The sequence below is a fragment of the Talpa occidentalis genome, unplaced genomic scaffold (assembly GCF_014898055.3).
Source record: "Talpa occidentalis isolate TD23 unplaced genomic scaffold, MPIMG_talOcc4v2.1 talOcc4.1460, whole genome shotgun sequence".
Taxonomy (NCBI): Eukaryota; Metazoa; Chordata; class Mammalia; order Eulipotyphla; family Talpidae; genus Talpa; species Talpa occidentalis.
The window spans coordinates 1485-19369 of NW_023601500.1; the positions used below are offsets into that span (position 1 = coordinate 1485).

The 17885-nt window shown below is 65.6% G+C and overlaps 1 protein-coding gene across 1 annotated transcript; it reads left to right on the forward strand.

Moving 5' to 3' along the window:
• Positions 1–294: 294 nt before the first annotated feature.
• Positions 295–14765, forward strand: LOC119245506 (chromodomain-helicase-DNA-binding protein 5-like; the record flags this gene model as incomplete). The annotated part of the gene is given in 22 exon segments (XM_037511578.1): positions 295–412; positions 1473–1597; positions 2444–2675; positions 2840–2923; positions 2926–2949; positions 3237–3409; positions 4353–4527; positions 4747–4839; positions 5031–5119; positions 5409–5542; positions 5983–6127; positions 6528–6687; positions 7953–8032; positions 8241–8361; positions 10745–10834; positions 11160–11297; positions 11545–11653; positions 13023–13155; positions 13444–13639; positions 14266–14429; positions 14529–14643; positions 14723–14765. Coding segments are annotated over 22 exon segments (2706 nt in total), but the record flags the coding sequence as incomplete, so codon positions are not given.
• Between the last annotated feature and the right edge of the window lie 3120 nt (positions 14766–17885).

The window sequence follows — 17885 nt, forward strand, 5'->3', positions numbered from 1 at the left end:
AAATCGGGGTCACAGAGGCGGTGCTCTGAGGTGGGCGTTCCAGGAAGAGTCAGGGGCCGGGGCAGGAGCAGGGGCGAGGTGCGAGCGGGGGCAGCTGGTACTCAGGCCGGCCACCGCGGCTGGTTTGGCCCTGGGGGCTTGAGGCTGGAGCCCTGCGTCAGGTCTGCCTGGCTCCCAGCTGCCCCCACCCAGCAGGCTGCTCTGTCCTCCTTGGTTGTTGTGGGGGTCCCTGCCGATGGCCCTTGGGGGGGTCCTTGCTCTGTGGCAGCCACCGGCCTGCTGTGTCCCCTGCAGATGACCAAGATGCTGGACCTCCTGGAGGACTTCCTGGAGTATGAGGGCTACAAGTATGAGCGCATCGACGGCGGCATCACCGGGGGCCTCCGGCAAGAGGCGATCGACCGATTCAACGGTACCCGCCTCGCCCAGGGCTTCCTGATGAGACCCCCGCCTCGGCTAGGCCCTGGCCAGGCCACCCAGCTGGTGTTCAGATTAGCCGCCACCCAAGGGGCTGGAGAAAGCAGACGGCCCTTAGGCCCCAGAGTGTCCCCTTAGTTGTAAACGCTAGAAGGTCCCGCCACGGCACCTCCTGGGGGCCCCCAGGGTGCTGAGGGGCCCGGCTGATAACAGCTGTTCAGAGCGGACAGGAGCGAAGCTGAGGCCGAGGTCGGGCTGGCACCTGTGGGCTCCTGACACTGACAGCCCCCCGGCTATAAGCACTGCTGGATGGGGGCTCGTGCTCCCCACGGCCTACTCCCCAGAGGCACGAGAGGAAGGCGTGGGGTCCCAGCTGCCCACACTGCCCAGTCTGCCCTCCTGCTGCCCTGGAGGGAGAGAGGAGGGTGAGGGCCAGGAGGGTCTGCAAAGGAGGGAGCTCTGCAGTGGGGCTCTGCTGCCCAAGCACCCTCAAGCCCACCTGGGGCAAAGCTGAGGTGGGCGCAGAGCTTCCTGGTCTTCCATGGGCCTGGCTGCCATGGGGCAGGTGTGGTCAGAGCTCTAGAGGGGACCGTGGTCAGTCCCAGGGTGCTCAGCAAAGACACCCCCAAGGCCTGAGCCCAGCTGTGCTGTGATAGTCGGGACCCCGCTGGAGTGGCTGAGGTCACCCCGAGTGTCCCCGGTCGTGCTGACAGCACCACAGGTGGGGGCAGCAGGGGACGGGCGGGAGAGCCAAGGCTAACCCTCGGGAGCATGGACTCGACCTGGCTGTGCTTTCACATGGACGTCCTGCCTGGTCTGGCGCCCAGCTGCGGGGGCTGGGGACTGGGCGGGGCGCAGGTGGGGGCTGCTCCGGCCCCGGCCCAGGGCTCCTGTAGCTTCTCTGACGCAGGGGTGGCTGCTGCCGTCACAGCTGCGGTCACAGCTCCTGCCCCTCCCTTGGCCTCCCCTCCCACCCTGGCTGCCGCCCGCCTGCGCTCACCCCTCTCTCCGGGGGTGCCCATCGCTCATCCGCGGTGCCCCCGTCTCCTCTTCAGCCCCTGGGGCCCAGCAGTTCTGCTTCCTGCTGTCGACCCGGGCGGGCGGCCTGGGCATCAACCTGGCCACGGCGGACACGGTCATCATCTACGACTCGGACTGGAACCCGCACAACGACATACAGGTCTGTGGCCCTGACGCCGACGCTCTGGGTGGCCCCTGCCCTCCGCTGGTTCTGTGGGTTTCTCCTCCTCTTCCTCCCTCCGCCAGATTGTGTCTCAGGGCTCCACCCCCGACCCCCGGCCAGCCCCGTGGAGTCTCGGCCCAAGAGGGGCCCCGGGAGGTGAGTGGAGGCTTTGTACCCCCCTCCAGCTCCTCGTGCGCAGAGGAGGAAACAGGCCCGCAGAGGGCAGGGGAGGTGTGCAAGGACATGCGGCCTTGTTGCTAACCCCTGGGGCCCCGCCTCTGGCCGAGGCCGTGGGGGGGCTGCACCGGAGGGACGAGAAGAGTGGGTGGGGCAGGTCTGTCGGAGCCGGGGTGGAAGAGACAGAGGCGGCCACTGAGGCCGGCGAGGAAGGAGGGGAGGGTGAGGGTCTAGACGCTGTGGGAGAAGACACACCTGACCCCCCGGGCACCCCGTTTGGGGCAGGGCATGTTGAGTTCTTTTTTTAGGGACGCGCACAAACTCGTGTCTCATGCACGGACACGCCCGTCCCATCATACAGGGCTGGAGCTCGTGTCTTCTGAACCCCGAGCAGCCCCTGAGCTGGCCACTCTGCAAAGTGGTGGGGGTTTCCAGACCCCAGGGGCTCACTACCGGAGGCTGGCACCCCCCACGCCCCCTGCTGCCAGCCCCCAGGCCCACATGAGACCCGGCACAGGGAGTGAGTGTCACCTGGCACACACCTCCACCCGCCGCTCCTTGTTGGTTGTGCAGAATGCGCTCGTGGGCACGCACGCACGCACGCACGCACGCACGCACGGCCCTAGCCTCGAGCAGCCTCGGGCCTGAGCTGCAGGTTGCCCCCAGGCCTTCAGCCGCGCCCACCGCATCGGCCAGAACAAGAAGGTGATGATCTACCGCTTCGTGACGCGGGCCTCGGTGGAGGAGCGCATCACGCAGGTGGCCAAACGCAAGATGATGCTCACCCACCTGGTGGTGCGGCCCGGCCTGGGCTCCAAGTCGGGCTCCATGACCAAGCAGGAGCTGGACGACATCCTCAAGTTCGGCACGGAGGAGCTCTTCAAGGACGACGTGGAGGGTGGGCCTCCGGGGGGCTGGGCGTGGGGTGGCCCTGCCTGAGACCCCGGTCCTGCGCCCCGGCCACCTCGCCCACGGCCTCTCCTCTGCGCCCCCCTCCCTGTCTCCTGGCCGGGTGTCGCTGGGCGCTGCCTTCCTGCCCTCAGCCCCTCTGTCTCTGCCCAGGCATGATGTCTCAGGGCCAGAGGCCGGTCACGCCCATCCCCGACATCCAGACCTCCAAAGGGGGCGCCCTGGCCGCCAGCGCCAAGAAAAGCATGGCAGCACCCCCCCAGGTAGGGGCAGCAGTCCCCCAGCCCCTTCTGTGCGTTCCGCGGCTGCCCCTGGGGAAGACCGGCCGCCCCGCGCGGCCCGCTGCTCCCTTGTCTGCAATTTTGGGCTCCGCTGCCCCCGCCACCGGTGCCCTCACCGAGGTGCCCCGCTGCCGAGGGGGCAGGACGGCCGCTGCGGGCGTCCCTGGTCACCGTGCCCCTCGGCTGCAGCCCTGCGGGGGCAAAGGGCGGAGGTCAGGGCCCGGCCCGGCCGCAGGCCCGAGACACCCAGCCCGCGGCCGTGCGCGCAGGGGACAACAAGGACGTGGAGGACAGCAGCGTGATCCACTACGACGACGCGGCCATCTCCAAGCTGCTGGACAGGAACCAGGACGCCACGGACGACACGGAGCTGCAGAACATGAACGAGTACCTGAGCTCCTTCAAGGTCGCGCAGTACGTGGTGCGCGAAGAGGACGGCGTGGTGAGGCCCCGCCCCCGCCGCGGCCCCGCCCCCCGCCCCCGCCGCGGCCCCGCCCCCGGCCCCGCCCCCGCCGCGGCCCCGGCGCCCCCGCCGCCGCCCCGCCCCCCCCGCGGCCCCGCCCCCGCCGCGGCCCCGCCCCCGCCGCGGCCCCCCCCCCCCCGCGGCCCCGCCCCCGGCCCCGGCCCCGCCCCCGCCGCGGCCCCGGCGCTCCCCCGGCCCCGCCCCCGCCGCGGCCCCGCCCCCGCCGCGGTCCGGCCCCGCCCCCGCCCTGCTGCGGCCGCGCCCCCGGCCCCGCCCCCGCCGCGCCCCCGGCCCCGCTCCCGCCGCGCCCCCGCCCCCGCCCGGCCCGCCCTGCCCTGCCGTGGCCGCGCCCCCGCCCCGCCCCCGCCCCGCCTTGGCCCCGCCCCGCTCTGCCCAGTGACCTCCCGCCACCTGCTCAGCCCCGCGGAGCTCAGGCCCCGGGACGGCTCCCGACCCCAGAACACGCCCGCGTCCCGCCCAGCGCGCTCCGCTCTGCTCCTGCCGGCAGACCCTCAGTTCCTGGGCCTCTCCCCAGTGGCCCCCACTTCCACTTAAACGCCCAGCGCTCTCCCTGTGGGCCCCGGGCGTTGCGATCCTTCCGTGGGCGCCACTTTTCTTTTTGAAACGGTGCCAGTGCCTGGCACAAGGCCGGGGAATGTAGGCACGTGCCTGCCTGAAGGAGCGAGTGAGTGAGTGAGAGTGTGACGGGCAGCGGGAGGAGGAAGGTCAGCGGGACGGGGCCGTCAGGGAGGGTCCTGAGCAGGCGGGCCTTGCGGTCCATGCCTGGCCGCTGCAGCGGTGGCGGGTGTCCTGGAGGCGGCACGGGGCCCGAGAGGCCCAGCCACTCGCCTGCCTTGGCACCTGTGCCCGTGGGGTGCTCCCTGCGGCCCTGCCCCACTGAGCCGTGCGCCTGCATCTCTAGGAGGAGGTGGAGCGGGAGATCATCAAGCAGGAGGAGAACGTGGACCCCGACTACTGGGAGAAGCTGCTGCGGCACCACTACGAGCAGCAGCAGGAGGACCTGGCCCGGAACCTGGGCAAGGGCAAGCGCGTCCGCAAGCAGGTCAACTACAACGATGCCTCCCAGGAGGACCAGGGTGCGTGTCCCGGCTGGGGGCGTGGCACCGGGGAGAGGGCCTGGGGCCGGCTCCGGCAGGTCAGAGGGGACAGCCCTGTGCATGTTAATGCTGACCTGCGTGGTCTGCTATTACTTGCTGGGCGACAGGGCCCGACCTGGCCTTGGGGGTGGGTGGGCCGGGGATGGGCTTCCGCTGGCATCACTCACTCTGTGCCCCCTGCCTCCTCTCCCACCCCAGAGTGGCAGGACGAGCTGTCAGATAACCAGTCCGAGTATTCCATCGGCTCTGAGGATGAGGACGAGGACTTTGAGGAAAGGCCAGAAGGGCAGAGTGAGTCTCAGAGCTGGTGAACCAGGCTGGGGCTGAGGCTGCATGTTGGGGAGCCGCTGGGCAGCCTGGGGTCCCCCAAGGGCATCAGAACAAGCTCGAGGGCTGGATCCTGCTGTCCTGGGATGACTTGGCAGATGCAGTGGGTGATCAGGTTACCCTGGGCTCTGCTGAGGGGTGTGGTTGCCCCCCAGGCGGACGGCGGCAGTCCCGGAGGCAGCTGAAAAGTGACAGGGACAAGCCCCTGCCCCCTCTTCTTGCTCGTGTTGGTGGCAACATCGAGGTGGGACCTGCCTGCACCCCCCTGCTCCCCCGTCCTCTTTCCCAATCCATCTCATCCTCTCTCAGAACAGGAGCTCATCCCTGCAGCCCCCCCTGGGGTGTGGTGGAGGGGCGGGGTGTGAGGCTGGGATTTGCCCCGTCACCCACCTAGTGGAAGTCTGTCTGGGCACGAGCCAGGGTCTGGTTCTTGCCTTCGTCGGAGGCCCTGCCTTCTGCATGTCCCCTCCCTGCTGTCCCTCCTCCCGCGCCTTTCTTCCCGACCCCGAATGCTATGCTCTTGTCCTGCCCAGGTGCTGGGCTTCAATGCCCGACAGCGGAAGGCTTTTCTGAATGCCATCATGCGCTGGGGCATGCCCCCCCAGGATGCCTTCAACTCCCACTGGCTGGTGCGGGACCTGCGTGGGAAGAGCGAGAAGGAATTCAGGTAACGGGGCCGAAACGGTGGCCCTGGTGCGGGGCGGGCTGGCTCTGGCTGCGTGAATCAGCACCACGGACAGCAGCCCCGCTCCCGCCAGGCCAAGGGCGCTGGAGACCTCCCTGCCCTCCCTGCCAAGGAGGTGGCTGGGGTCCTGGTGCTGGGCAGGGGTAAGTTGCAGAAAACCCCGAACAGCCACCTCTGCCAGACTAGCTGGTGTCAACGACAGGGAGGAGGATCTGGGTTGTCCAGGCTGAGGCTGACCAGGAGGTTCCCCTACCAGGCACGGTTCCTCCGTCCCTCCCCGCAGGCTGGCCCAGCAGGCCTGGGTGGGAAGCACACGATGAATTCCAGCCAGGGGGTGCCCCGGGGGTCACGCTCCAATCCCGGAGCTATCAGAGGGTCCTTGCTGGCATCCCACCCCCTGAGCCCTGGTCCTCCTGCCCCAGAGCCTATGTGTCCCTCTTCATGCGGCACCTGTGTGAGCCGGGGGCTGACGGCGCGGAGACCTTTGCGGACGGCGTGCCGCGCGAGGGCCTCTCGAGGCAGCACGTGCTCACGCGCATTGGGGTCATGTCACTGGTTAGGAAGAAGGTGGGTGAGTAAGCCTTTATTGGGCCCTTCCTGGTGGCTGCCCTCGGCCCTGATTGCCCCCGGAGCGGGGAGATCAGTGGGCAGAGGACAAGGGTCTGGCCTGGATCATGTAGCTGCCCAGGGTCTGAGCCACGCTGGAGGCACTGGTCCAGAACGCCTCATTGGCGGGGATGTTGGGGGGCAGCTGGCAGCCAGGGTGGCTGATTACAGGGTGGAGGACCCAGAGGCAGACTGGGTGGGGTCTGTGGTCAGAAGTGCGCCTGCCCTGCACTGGCCAGCCACAGGCGAGGTGACAGCCACCCCAGCGTCGTCCTGTCCTCCCGGCCACCCTGGGCTCTTAGGCTGAGCTGCGACCCTCTCTCTCCCCCTGGCTCCCCACCTGCCCTCCCGCCTGCCCCAGGTTCAGGAGTTTGAGCACGTCAACGGGAAGTACAGCACACCCGACTTGGTCCCCGAGGGGCCGGAAGGCAAGAAGCCGGGCGAGGTCATCTCCTCGGACCCCAACACGCCGGTGCCCGCCAGCCCCGCCCACCTCCCGCCCGCCCCGCTGAGCCTGCCAGGTCTGGGGCTGAGTGGGGGCGGGCGCCTGGGTCACGGGCCCCCTCGGGGGGGCCCCACAGAGGACAGCCTTCCCCCTCAAAGCCTGCGCCTGCAGCCATGTTACCCGCCTGGGTGTCTTCATGAAGACAGTTTTGAGAGATGAGTTGTATGCCACAAAATGTAGCCTTTTAAAGTGCACGTTTTGGGCATTTTCTAGCATATTCCTAGGGTGGTGCCACCCTCACCCTAGTTCAGAGCATTTCCAGAAAGAATCGTACCAGTTAGCACGGACAGACCGCGTTTGCCACCCGTTCACCAGCTGATACATCTTGGGTGGTTTCTGCTTTTTGGCTCCTTCCGCATGGACGCGCTGTCGGTCTGGCCGGGATGATTCTGGGCGTGACGGTGCCGTGGCTGTTTGTGTCCGTGAACACCACGACTCCGCTTCTCTTGGGTGCAGAGCTGGGGAGGGGCCCCGGCTGACTGGCCCGGCCACTGTGCCCGCGCTCGGGCGGTGCGTGGGGTCCTCCTTGCCCGTGTCCTTCCAACTCGCCCTCCGGCTGGGGGTTGTGAGCCTTCCCACCCACGCAGGGGCCGCCGTGTGTCCGCTGTGGACAAAGGCCTTTTCAGACCCACTGCCCGCGAGCTGGCTCCGTCCCTGGGTCGGCTGAGCTCTTCCTGCGTCTCTTGGTGACCGTGTGCCTATTTGGGGGAAGCATCTTCCTGTGGTTGGGTCTCTCAGACCTGCCCCACCTGTCCCTGGTGACAGGGGGGACCCCGAGTGGCCTGGGGGCCTCCATGACACCTGCTCCCGAGCACCCTCTGGAGGTGGACACACCTGTGTGGCCCTGGGCCGGTCCCTGAGCCTATGAGCCATGTTTTCTTCTCTGCTACCTGGGGCGACCTGGGCGGGCTGGTTGCCCCCCTTGGGCTACTCAGAGACATGGACCGCTGGCACCTTGCATCGTGTCTAGACCGACTCAACACCGAGGAGGCTCACGGCCAGGAGGGACCATGTCTAGGACCTGGCTTCCTGTCTGGGCCTCCACCCTCCTCGCGTCCTGCTTCCAGAGGGGTGACCCCACTGTGTGCAGCCCTGTCCTGTGGGCCCAAGGTCATCCCCGTGTCGGCGTTCTGTACTGGGTCTCTGCTCGCCTGTCCTCCTGGTGGTGCCTGGCCCCGATGGAGCCTCCTGCAGGCCAGGCCCCCCCTCCTCTCCGGCTCTCCATTTCTTGCCCTCTCCCCGCAACCCCCGAGCCCACCGTCTCGTCTCTTGGTCTTTCAGACAAAATGGAAGCCCAGCTGGGCTACATGGAGGAGAAGGATCTGGGGGTGCAGAAGCCAAAGAAGCCACCAGAAATCCAGGTACAGAAGGTGGTGGTGCCTGGACACCTGCTGGGTACAGGGGGTGAGTGGGGCCTGGGTGCCTTCCCAGGCCTTCCCCATCTAACTGGAAGCCTCGCTTCCTGGCCCTGAGTTTGGGGTTCTGGGTCTGGGGGCCAGGAGGGTGGGTGCCAGCTCCGTTGCTGTCGAGGCCCCAGGCTCTGAAGCAGCCCTGCCCTGTCCTTCCCAGGCCCTGCCGGCTGCCCTGGACAGAGTGGAGGGCGAGGACAAGCACGAGAGCTCAGACGGCAAGGAGAGAGCCCGGGAGGACACGGAGAAGGCCCAGCTGTCCCCAGAGCCACTGCTGAAAGGTGGGGCTTCCCACGGGCCCCGCCCCGGGTCCCCCCAGTACCCTCCATCACAAAACGTGGCCCCGTTCACTTAGCAGCCTGTGTTCAAGCTTCATCCCTGCCGGAGCATCTAGGAGACCTTCGCTCCTTCTTGTGCCGAACGTCCCGCTGCGTGGACGGTGGGGTGCGGGCCTGGGGTTGCGTCTGTCTGGCTGCTGGGACTGACCGCCTGCACACGTGGGGCGCGCGGGCGGTGCGGGCTCGTCTGGTAACCGCCTGATATTTGGAAGAATCACCGGCTTGTGTTTTGCCACGGGCTGCCCCGAGTTCCAGCCCCACCGGCCAGGAGGGAGGGTTCCGGTTTCGCCGCAGCCTCGCCGACGCCAGTTACCACCTGTCTTTTCCGTGATGGCCCTCCTGGCGGGCGAGAAGGGCGGCTCCCCGTGGCTTTGGTCTGTGTTTCCCTGAGGCAGGAAGATGCATCCTTTTGGAGTTCATTGGCCGTTTGTATTGCTGGGGAACGGCCACCTCAGATCTTAGCTCCCTGTGTCAGCGGCTGCTTTGCTCACTCAGTGGTTAAGGTTTCTTCGTAGGTACGTGCTCCTCGTCAGCAGGACGGCTTGCAAGATTTTTTTCCCATTTCTTTGCACCTACCTGTGTGATTGTTGTAGGAGTGTCTCTCGCAAGCAGGGTGCAGAGGGGACTTGTTCATTCAAATCTAGCCGTCTATTGGCCGGCAGTTTAATCTCGTTACAGTGATTGTAACAGCTGGAAATTTGGAGAACACCAATGACTTTATTTTGGGCTTTTTTTTTTTTTAAAGATTTATTTTATACAAGAACCGGGGTGCAGGCCAGATGTGCGGGAGGGTGAGAGGATTCACCAGAGACAGAGCGGGGAGCAGAACAGGCAGACTGATGAAATGCACTGCTGAGGGGAGCAGCGGGCGCGGCAGGAGAGGTCTGCTGTGCCATGGGGGACCCTCGCTGGCCGGGATGGAACCGGCGCTGCAGAGGCTGCGGACAGCTTCACAGTGCGGCGCTCAACCGCCTGCGCCACCGGGGAGGCCCTGTTTTGGGCTCTGCACTGCCTGCTTTTGTTCCCTTTCCTGCCCTCTCTTGGAGTCATCACACCTTCTTTACTCTTCCCTTTTTCTCCTCAGCTCGTCTGGGAGGTGCCCAGGCTTGTTCCTTAGGTTTCTAACACGCGCCCCTCCCGACTAACGCAAGGGCCGGAGCCAACCGTGGCTCCCCTTCGCCCCTCTCCACCCTCCCTGAGCTCTTGCCCAATGTTTTAGTTGCTATTTGTCTAAATTCCCCAGATTTAATTGGTTTTTATGTGTTTCTGAATCTCTGGCCCTTCCTTGGCCTGCGGCCTCAGCAGGTCTGTGTTTGCGTTTTCGTCGTTGCTTGCTCAGTGTCCTTCCTCCTGGAGCAGCCCCTTGGTTTATGTCTTCTTCTTCTTCTTTTTTTTTTTTTAAAGATTTAATGTATTTATGTATAAAGAGCGTAGAAGACCCGGGGTGCAGGCCAGAGGTGCGAGGATGCACCAGGGACAGAGTGGGGAGCAGAACAGGCGGACCTACTGAAATGCACTGCTGAGGGGAGCAGCGGGCGGCAGGAGAGGTCTGCGCGCCATGCGGGACCCTCCTCCGGTGGCCGGGGATCGAACCGGCGCTGCAGAGGCTGCGGGCAGCTTCGCAACCCAGCGCTCAACCACTGCGCCACTGGGGAGGCCCAACACCCTGGTTTTAAAGGGCTCCGGGATGAGGCCCACCCAGGGGGTGGGCTCCCCCCTTTGAAGGTGACCTGTCCCCCTCACACCGCCTGCTCGGGGAGTAGAACCCCTCCCATTCAGTCCCGAGGCTTTGGGGCTAGGACATCTTAGAAATTTGCAGCGAAAGTGTGTAAAATGTTAGTGTTGTGGATTTTGCCTCTAGACTTTTTTTTTCTTTTTTTTTTTTTTTTTCCCTCCAGTTTTCTCCACCTCCCACCCCCTTTGGGGCTCTTCCTGGCATCTGCTAACCCCTGTCTGGGGTCCAGCTGGTGTTTCCCTTCCTTTGGGTGCCTGACACTTTCTTCCTTTTCTTGTGGGCTCACCCCTGTGTCTCTACCACATGCCAGAGCTGCCTGGCTTTTCTGGGTGCTGGCATGAAAGCCAGTCCTGTTGCCAGCACTGTGCGGCAGGGAGGATTTCCAGACTGTGCTTTGAGGAATTTGGGGGTTGGGGTGCTTGATTGGGTGAGAGGGGAGGAGTAAGCCAAGGGGGGTCTCCACGTGCCTCCTGCCTCCGCACGGGAGCACCCCTGAGGGCACCTGCTGGGACGTTGCTCACTCTGATGGAGAGTGCTCTGGGCGCGGCTCAAACCAGACCCTCCCGCCCACGAACACCCTCTGTCTTGCAGAAGAGGCGCTTCTGGAGAAGGAGAAGGCGCTGGACAAGCTGGAGCTCAGCTTGCTGCACAGCAGGGGGGACGGCGGTGACTTCAGGCCAGGTTGGCGCCTTCTCTGTGGGCCGTCCTCGGTCCCTCGGCCTCTTGGGTGCTCTGTCTGCGCCTGCGGGGCCTCAAGGCAGCGCTGCCCTCTCGGGCCTGGCTGCCCCTGTTGGCGCTCTGGGCCCTTTCACAGGTGGAGAGCGGCCCCTCGTCCGGGGTGGGGGTGGGGGTTGCTGCTGGTGTGCTGGAAGCCCGTCTTGGGAGCGAGCCTCGTGACGGCGGAGCCGGGGGGGGGGGGGCTTTGGGTCCCCAGCACCTGGCAGAGACGCCCCTGGGCAGGGCCTTTGGGTGGGGCAGTGAATGTGGGTCTGTCTTCCTCCCGCAGATGACAGCAAAGCTGAGGAGAAGGAGCCTGTGGAGACGCAGCAGAACGGTGACAGGGAGGACGACGAGGACGGGAGGAAGGAGGACAGGACCGGGAAGTTCAAGTTCATGTTCAACATCGCGGACGGGGGCTTCACAGGTATGGGGGGCAGTGGGCGGAGAGCTGGGGCTGCGACACTGCCCTGGAGTCGGGGCAGGTGGTTTTTCTACTCTGAAGTGTCAGTGGCGGCTGGAAGTCCCTTCTGCGGTGCGGCCTTTGCTAGTGACGCGGAAGCGCTGACCCTCCCGAGGCGGGGGCGGGGTGGGAGTCGTGCGGGGGAGGCTTCCTTTGGCCCAGCTTCTCTGAGGCGGGTGGACGGGCCTCTCTCCTTCTGCACCCCTCCTAGAGCTGCACACCCTGTGGCAGAATGAGGAACGTGCTGCTGTGTCCTCGGGGAAAATCTATGACATCTGGCACCGACGCCATGACTATTGGCTACTGGCAGGCATTGTGACGTATCCTTGGCAGGCCAGGCTGGGCAGGACTCTTGCCTGCGCCTCTGTGGACCTCGGGGCAGGACGTGGCCTGTGGGGTTAGGGTTAGGAGCCAGCACTGTGAGCAGGTGCCAAGGAGCCTTTACTGGTGATGATGGTGGTGATGATGTGGTGATGGGATGGCGGTGATGAAGGTGGTGGTGGCGATGATGATATGATGATGACAGCGACCCAGGGAGAACCCCCCAGCAAACCTGGCCTTCCTGACATCCTTGAATAGAGCTGGTTGTTACAATGAGCAGTGAAGTTGTGGAACGAACTGGCAACTTCCTGTAAGGGCAAGAGAACAACTATTTCAGACTTTGCAGAGTGACTTCACTCTGTCCTTGCATCAGAAGCAGCCACAGACAATATAAGCCAGGGAGCTGGCTGTGTTCCAATAAAACTTTATTTGCAAAATCAGACTGTGGGCTGGATTTGGCCAGGGGGCCAGTTTCCTGATCCCTGTCATACAGTTTAAAGGTGTTTGGAGCCTGCCTGCCTGGGTTCAAATCCTGCCCCTGCCTGTTGCTGACTGGGCAGGATAACTCTGTCTCCTTGTTCCCCCTGGAGACTCTGGGGAGGGTGCTGTCTTGTCTTCCCAGCTCTGGCACTGGCTGTAAATTCCTAGTGCCCTTGGCTTGCAGCCCCACCCCTCCACTCTGCTTCTTTTCCCACATCTCCGCCTCCCCCGCGTTATATCTGTGTCCAAATTTTCTTTTCTTTTTTCTTTTCTTGAAAATTTATTTATTTATGTATACAATAACCAGGGTACAGGCCAGAGGTGTGGGGGGCGAGAGGATTCACCAGAGACAGAGCGGGGAACAGAACAGGCAGACTGACGAAACACACTGCTGAGGGGAGCAGCGCGGAGACAGGAGAGGTCTCCTGCGCCATGTGGGTAGCTCCATGGCCGGGGATCGAACTCATGCTGCAGAGGCTGTGGACAGCTTCATAGGTTGCATCTTAACCCCTTATGCCACCAGGGAGGCTCCAAATTTTATTTTCTTGTAAAAAGGCACCAGTCACTGGATTAATGTCTGCCCTAACCCAGTGACCTGATTACATCTACAAAGAACTTATTTCCGAAATGGTCCCAGTTGCAGGGGCCGGGGGTGAGGCTGGGATGTCTCTGTCCTCCCCCTGGCTCGCTGGGACAGGGGAGTTAACCCGCGGAGCCTCAGGGTCACGTCTCGTGTCAGAGGGCACGCGTCAGCCTCTGCTGATGGTCATGTCATCATCGCCATGGGCACCAGCATGACGCTTTCCTGCAGCTGAGGGGGCTCCCGGAACCCCAGCTGGGCCCCCGTCTCTGCCCAAGCCAGGTTTGCCCTTAACAGCGCCCACCCAGGCATGGCTACGCCCGCTGGCAGGACATCCAGAACGACCCCAGGTACATGATCCTCAACGAGCCCTTCAAGTCTGAGATCCACAAGGGCAACTACCTGGAGATGAAGAACAAGTTCCTGGCTCGCAGGTTCAAGGTCAGTCCTCGGCAGGCCAGAGGCCGCGGGTGGGGGCTCTTGAGAGGGTTGGAGGGGCTAGGGGGAGGCAGCCCCCTTCCCGTATGTGGACCTATACTAGGCTGTCCACGGGGGAGCCGGGCAGCCAGCTGGCAGTCTGGGTCCTTGTCTGGGCCCGGCCGCCGGGCAGCGTCCCTGCCTGGGGGTGACAGGTGCAGGGAACCCAGCTGGGGCGGGCTGGGAAGGCAGCCAGGAGGAGCAGAGGGTGGATGACTGGTGGCCGCGTGGCCTCCCCGCCTCCGCCCTCAGCTGCTGGAGCAGGCGCTGGTCATTGAGGAGCAGCTCCGGAGGGCCGCGTACCTCAACATGACCCAGGACCCCAACCACCCCGCCATGGCTCTCAACGCCCGCCTGGCCGAGGTGGAGTGCCTGGCCGAGAGCCACCAGCACCTGTCCAAGGAGTCCCTGGCGGGGAACAAGCCGGCCAACGCCGTCCTGCACAAGGGTCCGTGAGCCTGCTGCCCCGCCGCCCGCCTGCCCCGCTGCCCGCCTGCCCCGCTGTCCGGCCTGCCCCTCCTCCTTCCTGCCAGGCCCAGTGGGTCCTTGGCCATGGGGGAGGCACTGGTGGGCCCCGGGGACACGGCTGCAGCCTGAGGGTGGTGCCCCTGGTCAGGATGGGACATTCTGCCCAGTCCCCCCTCTTACCTGTTGGGGGATGGAGGCTTTTCCTTCTTAGGGAGGTGGTTATTGCTTACGATTCCTGGGGTCCTGATCTTTGACCTGTATACCCCAAATCTTCAGGAAGGTCCCTGGAGGGAGGGGCTGGGCCACGGTGGAGGTGCAAGTGGCCCCTGGACTCGCTGGCCCTTCCTGTGTCTGCCCTGCAGGGAGGAGCTGTTTCTGGGGCAGCTGCTTAGGGGAACCCCTGCCCTGTCCCCATGTGGCCCACATGTTCAGGCTCCCATCTCTGCAGCCCCGTGGCCCCCGGGGGTTGCTCTTTGGAAAACCCCACCCCTAGTCTGGGGGTCTGGGAGGGCCTGGCCAGGTGCGCCCCCTGGTGTCTGCTGAGGAGGGGCCAGAGGCCCCCAGGTTCCGCGTCCACCCGGCCCCAGCGACTCCTGCCCCCTGCAGTCCTGAACCAGCTGGAGGAGCTGCTGAGTGACATGAAGGCGGACGTGACGCGCCTGCCCTCCATGCTGTCCCGCATCCCGCCGGTGGCTGCCCGCCTTCAGATGTCCGAGCGCAGCATCCTGAGCCGCCTGACTAACCGCGCTGGGGACCCCACCATCCAGCAGGTCGGCCCCCGCCCCGCCCCGCCCCGCGCTTCCTGGGCGCCCCCTCGGGGCTGGGGGGCCGTGGGACCCTCGCCTTTAAACCTGAGTCCTTGCCTCCAGGGCGCTTTCGGCTCCTCCCAGATGTACAACAACAGCTTTGGGCCCAACTTCCGGGGCCCTGGACCGGGAGGGATTGTCAACTACAACCAGATGCCCCTGGGGCCCTATGTGACCGGTAGGTGCCCTGCTGCGGGCAGCATGCACCGGCCTCCGCGCCGCTGCCCGCCCCAGGCTGAGGCTCTTCTCTCCGGCAGATATCTAGCCGCCCCCGAGACTTCCCCCTGCCGCAGCGCTCCTTTCCGGCCGAGGTAAGGCCCGGCCCCGGCCTGGCGGGCGCCTGCGCGGGCTCCGGGCCTCGCTCACGGGCCTGCCCTGGGGCCGCCGGGGCCGGTGCATGCCCAGCTTCCAGACTTCTCCCCGGGAGGCTGGGAAACAGGACCCGAGGCGGTTCTGTGTGCGCCCCAGCCCAGTGGGGACCGGCCTCCACTGCCCGGGGGGGCTGGGGCCCCAGAATGTCACCTCCTGCCCTGCCTAGGGCCAGGAGGGTGGCAGAGGGCTTGGGGGATGTTACGGTGAGAACAACGGAACTTGTTCTGAGGAGCCGGCAGGCACCCCGGTCTCCGCCTGGGCACCCAGCGCCCCTGCCCGGCTGTCCTGAGAACTGCACTTGAGGCTGGAGGGGGAGGCCACTTTCCGGGTGCTCGCTGGTACTCTGAGAGGGGCCTCAGCCCGGCTGGGGATCTGAGGCGGGGGGTCTCCATGGGAGTCCCGTGACAGGCGTCAAGGGCCACAGCGTGGGCGCCCCCTCCCCAGGCGGAGGCCCGGCGCCCCTGTGACGCGCGAGCGTCTCTTGCAGGCACGTGTGCCGGGCCCCAGGAGGGAAATGCTGCCGCCCTTGTAGGAGCCCGCGGGCAGGCGAGGCCCGGAGCCCAGAGGTGCCGCGTCGTCGTAACCCGGGCGTCCGCGCCGCGTCACCCCACACCTCGCCAGGACGTGTCCCTTGCCACCTCCTCCAGACGCCTTCCTAGAAGAGGTTCCATTTCTTTGTACACCTTTTGCACTTTCCTATTGAAGACTTGAACGCGTTTGTCTTGATAAAGTTGGGTGACTGCGGAGGGCCTCGCTGGCGGCTCTGACGTCTCTGTCCGTGGGCCCTGGCCAGAAGGGAAGCTCCTGGAAGGCCCGTCGCTGCCCGAGGACTCAGCCCAGCTGGGCAGGAAGCCGCTTCTGCCCGGGAGCCCTCAGCCTGCCCTGCCTGCCCCTGCCCCGTGCCGCGGGACTGTTCCTCGGCTCCCCCGGGCCAGGCGGGGGGGGCGGGACTGGCGCTTACCCAGTGCCCGCCAGCCGGGCAGGCGCCTCCAGGGACGCGCTGTCTTGGGGGGAGGGGTTCTGTCCAAGGGTGTCTGTCACCGTCCCTGGGCGCCATGGTCAGCAGAGGAGGCCCATGGGCCTCCTGTCTCGGGTCTCAGCGTGTGTTCCCGGAGGGAAGGGAGGACCTGGGCCTGGTGGCTAGCAGCTGCCGTGGCTTTGTCTCGGGCACTGCTGGAAGGGGCCTGCCCTCTGCTGGGCTGTGGTCATGGACTCCCAGCCCGGAGGCCCAGCCTGTGGCACGGAGGGTGGTCAGGGGCGCTTGGCCCTGCCTTGAACGCCCCTACACGTCCACACTCTGGCTGTGTCATGGGCCACAGAGGCGGCCCCCCAGAGAGCCCCGGATCTGAGCACTTGGCAGGGGACTGGACCTGATGGCCTCCCGCTCTCACCGCCAGGGCTCCCAGGCTTCGGCCTTTGGTTCTGCCACGAATGACCTGAATCCTGCCCCTGCCCCCCCGGCTGTGGTTCCCTGTAATGGCCCCCTGGGGAAGGGGAGTGGGCCAAGCTTGGGCCAGTGTCTGAAGCCCCTTCTGGCCCGAGCTCAGCCCAGAGGCATTTCTGAACCCTGAGCAGGGACCTCCCTGGGTCAGGAACCCTGTCTGAATGAGGGACAAGCTGCTCTGGGGGCAGGGGTGCCAGGAGGGACGTGGGCTCAGCTGTCCAGGCAGGACCAGAGTCATGATGGACATGTGGGTGATTGGCTGGCCCTCAGAGCCCCAGAATGCTCGTCTGTGCGTGGCTCTATCTGAGCCCTGGAGGGCTGGACCCCCAAGGCCCCTTCCATCCTGGTGACCCCACACTCCAGTCTTGATCAGAATGTCCAGGGCTGTGCCCTGGCCTTGGAGAGGGGGGTGGAGTGGGGAGTGTCCAAGCAGCGTGTAGGTTTCCAGGACCCCGTGCACCCCCAGGCGGCGGGGCCATGCCTGGTGCACGTGCTGGTTGTGGCCTCCGGGCAGTGCCTCCTGGCTCCCGGCATAGGCCACAGGTGACTGCCACAAGCAGCCCTGCCCGGGCCTGAGATGCCCCCCTACGTGGATGGTCAGTGCTGGGGCTGGCCTTCGGGCGCTCGTGTTGGGCGAGAGGCACTCGGGCAGGACAGGGTCCTGGGTCCGGAATCCTGTCTGAGTGAGGGACAAGCTGTTCTGGGGGTGCCAGGAGGCAGGGGTGGGGGGGCTCCGCTGTCCAGGCGGGACCAGAGGAGCTGGTAGGCTGGAGCCGAGGGCTGCGGTCCCGCCCCTGCTGCCCTTCCCTGTGGGGCTCTCCCGGCCCCCTCCCAGCCCCCTCCCCACCATCACCTCCCCAGCCCCCCACCCCGGCTTTCTCCACCAGGACAGAGCCGGACACCTGCAGATGGCCTGGCCGGGATACTGCTGACCAGCACCCCGAGGCTTTGGTGGGAGAGACTGTGCAGGTGGGGGGTGGGCTCCCGGTTGACTGACGTGGAGGAGAAAAAGGATCTTGAAAATGTGCTTTCTTCTTGTTTCTCTTATCTCCTGCTGGAAGTGGCGCTGGGGTGGGGCTTCCACTGTTTCCGGCATCTTCAGGGTTTGGTTTTGCTGCTGGCAGAACTGGGGTCCTCCCTGCGAGAGGAACCCAGAGCGCCAGCGCGTTTTTGTTTCCAGCCACCTTATTATTTAAACCAGTGCCGAGTAGGGTTTCTGTTGAACCACCTTTGGGCCGCAGTCTGGGAAACCGTCACTGGGCGCCCGGGGACCAGGGCGTTTGGGCCGGGCAGGACGTGGCTGTCTGGGGGGGCCCTGCAGGAAGCGCTGCCTGGGGCCCAGGAGGACACAGCCCTGCAAGCCGCCCCTGGAAGCTCCTGGTTTCGGCTCGTTACGTACGGCCAGGGCCCTGCCGATGCCCAGGCGGGTGGGCGCCTGCCCTCCTGCTCGCCGGGGCCTCCTTCCCGGGTCCTCTGACCCTGCCCGGGCTGGGCTGGCTGAGTCCTTCTGCAGCGACACCTGTAGCCTTTGCTTCCAAGTGTTGGGGGTCCTGGGGCTTTGGAGGACCTGGGGGTGGCCCGGGGGCAGGGCTGGGGCGCTCGGG